The sequence below is a fragment of the Sinocyclocheilus anshuiensis genome, unplaced genomic scaffold, assembly GCF_001515605.1.
Source record: "Sinocyclocheilus anshuiensis isolate Anshui unplaced genomic scaffold, SAMN03320099.WGS_v1.1 scaffold862, whole genome shotgun sequence".
In the NCBI taxonomy this organism is placed as follows: Eukaryota; Metazoa; Chordata; class Actinopteri; order Cypriniformes; family Cyprinidae; genus Sinocyclocheilus; species Sinocyclocheilus anshuiensis.
Window position 1 is genome coordinate 519588 of NW_015539882.1, and position 2176 is coordinate 521763.

General features: G+C 43.1%; 1 protein-coding gene across 2 annotated transcripts in view; it reads left to right on the forward strand.

The window, feature by feature from the left end:
- The first annotated feature begins 243 nt into the window (after positions 1–243).
- LOC107685442 (eukaryotic translation initiation factor 5A-1-like) overlaps positions 244–2176 on the forward strand; it is a 4427-nt gene continuing 2494 nt past the window's right edge. The window contains exons 1-3 of one of the 2 annotated variants that reach the window (XM_016482022.1): positions 244–355; positions 1367–1557; positions 1647–1751. In XM_016482022.1, the coding sequence (XP_016337508.1) occupies positions 1390–1557; positions 1647–1751 (273 nt within the window). In that variant the 5' untranslated portion in view covers positions 244–355; positions 1367–1389. The other variant, XM_016482023.1, reaches the window with a different exon arrangement.

The following is a 2176-nucleotide window of genomic DNA, read 5'->3' on the forward strand; positions in this document are numbered from 1 at the left end:
ATGGCTGCCCACTGCTCCGGGTGTGTGTGTGTGTGTGTGTTCACTGCTGTGTGTGTGCACTTTGGATGGGATAAATGCAGAGCACTAATTCCGAGTATGGGTCACCATACTTGGCCACATGTCACTTCACTTTCACTTTCAGTGTAAAAGTAGCCCAATTCCGCGGGAAATCCGCGGACTTGGCAACACTGATTTGAAGTAAAAGTGGCATCCTAAGCGCTGAGGGGCACTAAGCACAAACTACAGGCCCAGTCCATCCTCGCGTCTGCAGAAGAAGAGGAATCCCGCCCACTGTAAGGGTGCCGCATTAAAATTGGCCGCGCTTGCGCGTTGACGTTCCTTGTTTTTCTTGGAAGTAAGTGCTGCATGGAGCGTGTTTGAACTGTGACGAAAAATTACACAGAACTTTCCTGCCTCGGTGTTGTCTTTAAAACGCTGTCGGGCTCGAACGCGTGCGTCTTGCTGTTGAACGTAACCGGCTCGTCTTGAGAAAGCACGTTGCGGTGGTTCTTTAAGGAGCGGCTCTCTAGTTCGCAGGCCGCGAGCACGAGGCCTTTCATCGCGCGCACTGACTTAACTGAAAAGAGGCACGTGAGAAACTTTGGCTAAACCGCACGAGACCCGTTTTCTCTGCTTTGTTTGTTACGTTATAGTTTGCCAGTCGTGGTTGTTATATTGTGTGTTTCAAATGTTATTTTGTTATACGGAACGGAAGAACGGGGCGTTAGCCTCTTAGCAGAGTTATTGATCAGCGGCGAAACCACGTTGACGTGCGCCATGAGAATTGGACCCGATTCGCGCGGTTTACTGTTCGCTTTCCTGTAAACAGTGACGTGGAATTAACGAGTTCCTCCGCTTATTGTTTTAGTGAGTGTTTCTGATTAAAGCGCTATAACTTACATTAGCATACCATCTGGCCTGGTTCGGCGTGGTCTTTGTGTAAATTGACTGCAAAATAACGGCTGTAACGTGTCATTTGAGGCTCGTTAAGTATTTTAACGACACATTTGATAGCGTAATTAACCGTTAGTTGACGTTTGATCGAGTTTAGTCGTTAATTTGAATCGGGTCCGTTATGTGGTGAAATTAGAGGAGCATGATGCTGCAGGTTTGGCTGCTAATGCAAACAAACATCGATTTATGCTTTTTCGATTTTTAAGAGCTATTGAACTTTAGTAAATGGGTTATGGTATATTACATTTTATCTGGAGCTATTAAGTTTGTAAGCCTGACTATAGCCAACTCGTACAGTGGAAAGTTTGCTCATTCACACGTGACTGAACCATGATGTTCTTATGTGTTTGAGACCATTTTAAAATTAAAACGTAAGTTAGTCATTTCCAACACGTCCCGTTTTTTCTTTTAGTGCCCCCTGTTTAGATCCCCATCATGGCAGATCCAGATCTTGATTTCACCAGCGGAGATGCCGGGGCTTCAACCACCTTCCCCATGCAGTGCAGCGCCCTGCGCAAGAACGGATTCGTGGTTCTGAAGGGTCGCCCCTGCAAAATTGTGGAAATGTCCACTTCTAAGACTGGCAAGCATGGTCATGCAAAGGTAATATTTTGATATCATTCTTTTGTATGGCTGTTTTTAACCTGCTAGTGTTAGTTATTGGTGTTAAGTACTCCAATCTTTGTTTGCAGGTTCACCTGGTTGGAATTGACATTTTCTCAAATAAGAAGTATGAAGATATCTGCCCCTCCACGCACAACATGGACGTGCCTAACACCAAAAGAAATGATTACCAGGTGAGATGTGCATGGCTTTGTAAAATTCAAGCTTTATAGGGGGAAATTTACATGTAATATGCTTTCTAGTGGGAGTTCGTGTACTTAATTTACCCTAAAGTTCTCCTGACCTTTAGTTGTGTGTAATAAAGGCAAACTTTGGTACACTCTCCCCAACATGGTGACTTTGGTCAGTTTATTCAGGATTTAGATATCACCATGCTTTCCATGATTGTTCTTGATTGCATTTAATGATGTTTTGGTCATTTTAATTAGCTGGAAAATTCAATTTGCTAGTTTTAGGTAAGGTGAAATGAAGTTATTGTTTTGTTGTGCATTTGGAGCAATATTTTACTTTTGTGGGCTCTGCTGCTCTGTGTATGCTTTAATTTTAGTATGTCCCAATCTCATTGTATATAATAGTATATGATGGGATTTAATGTAAC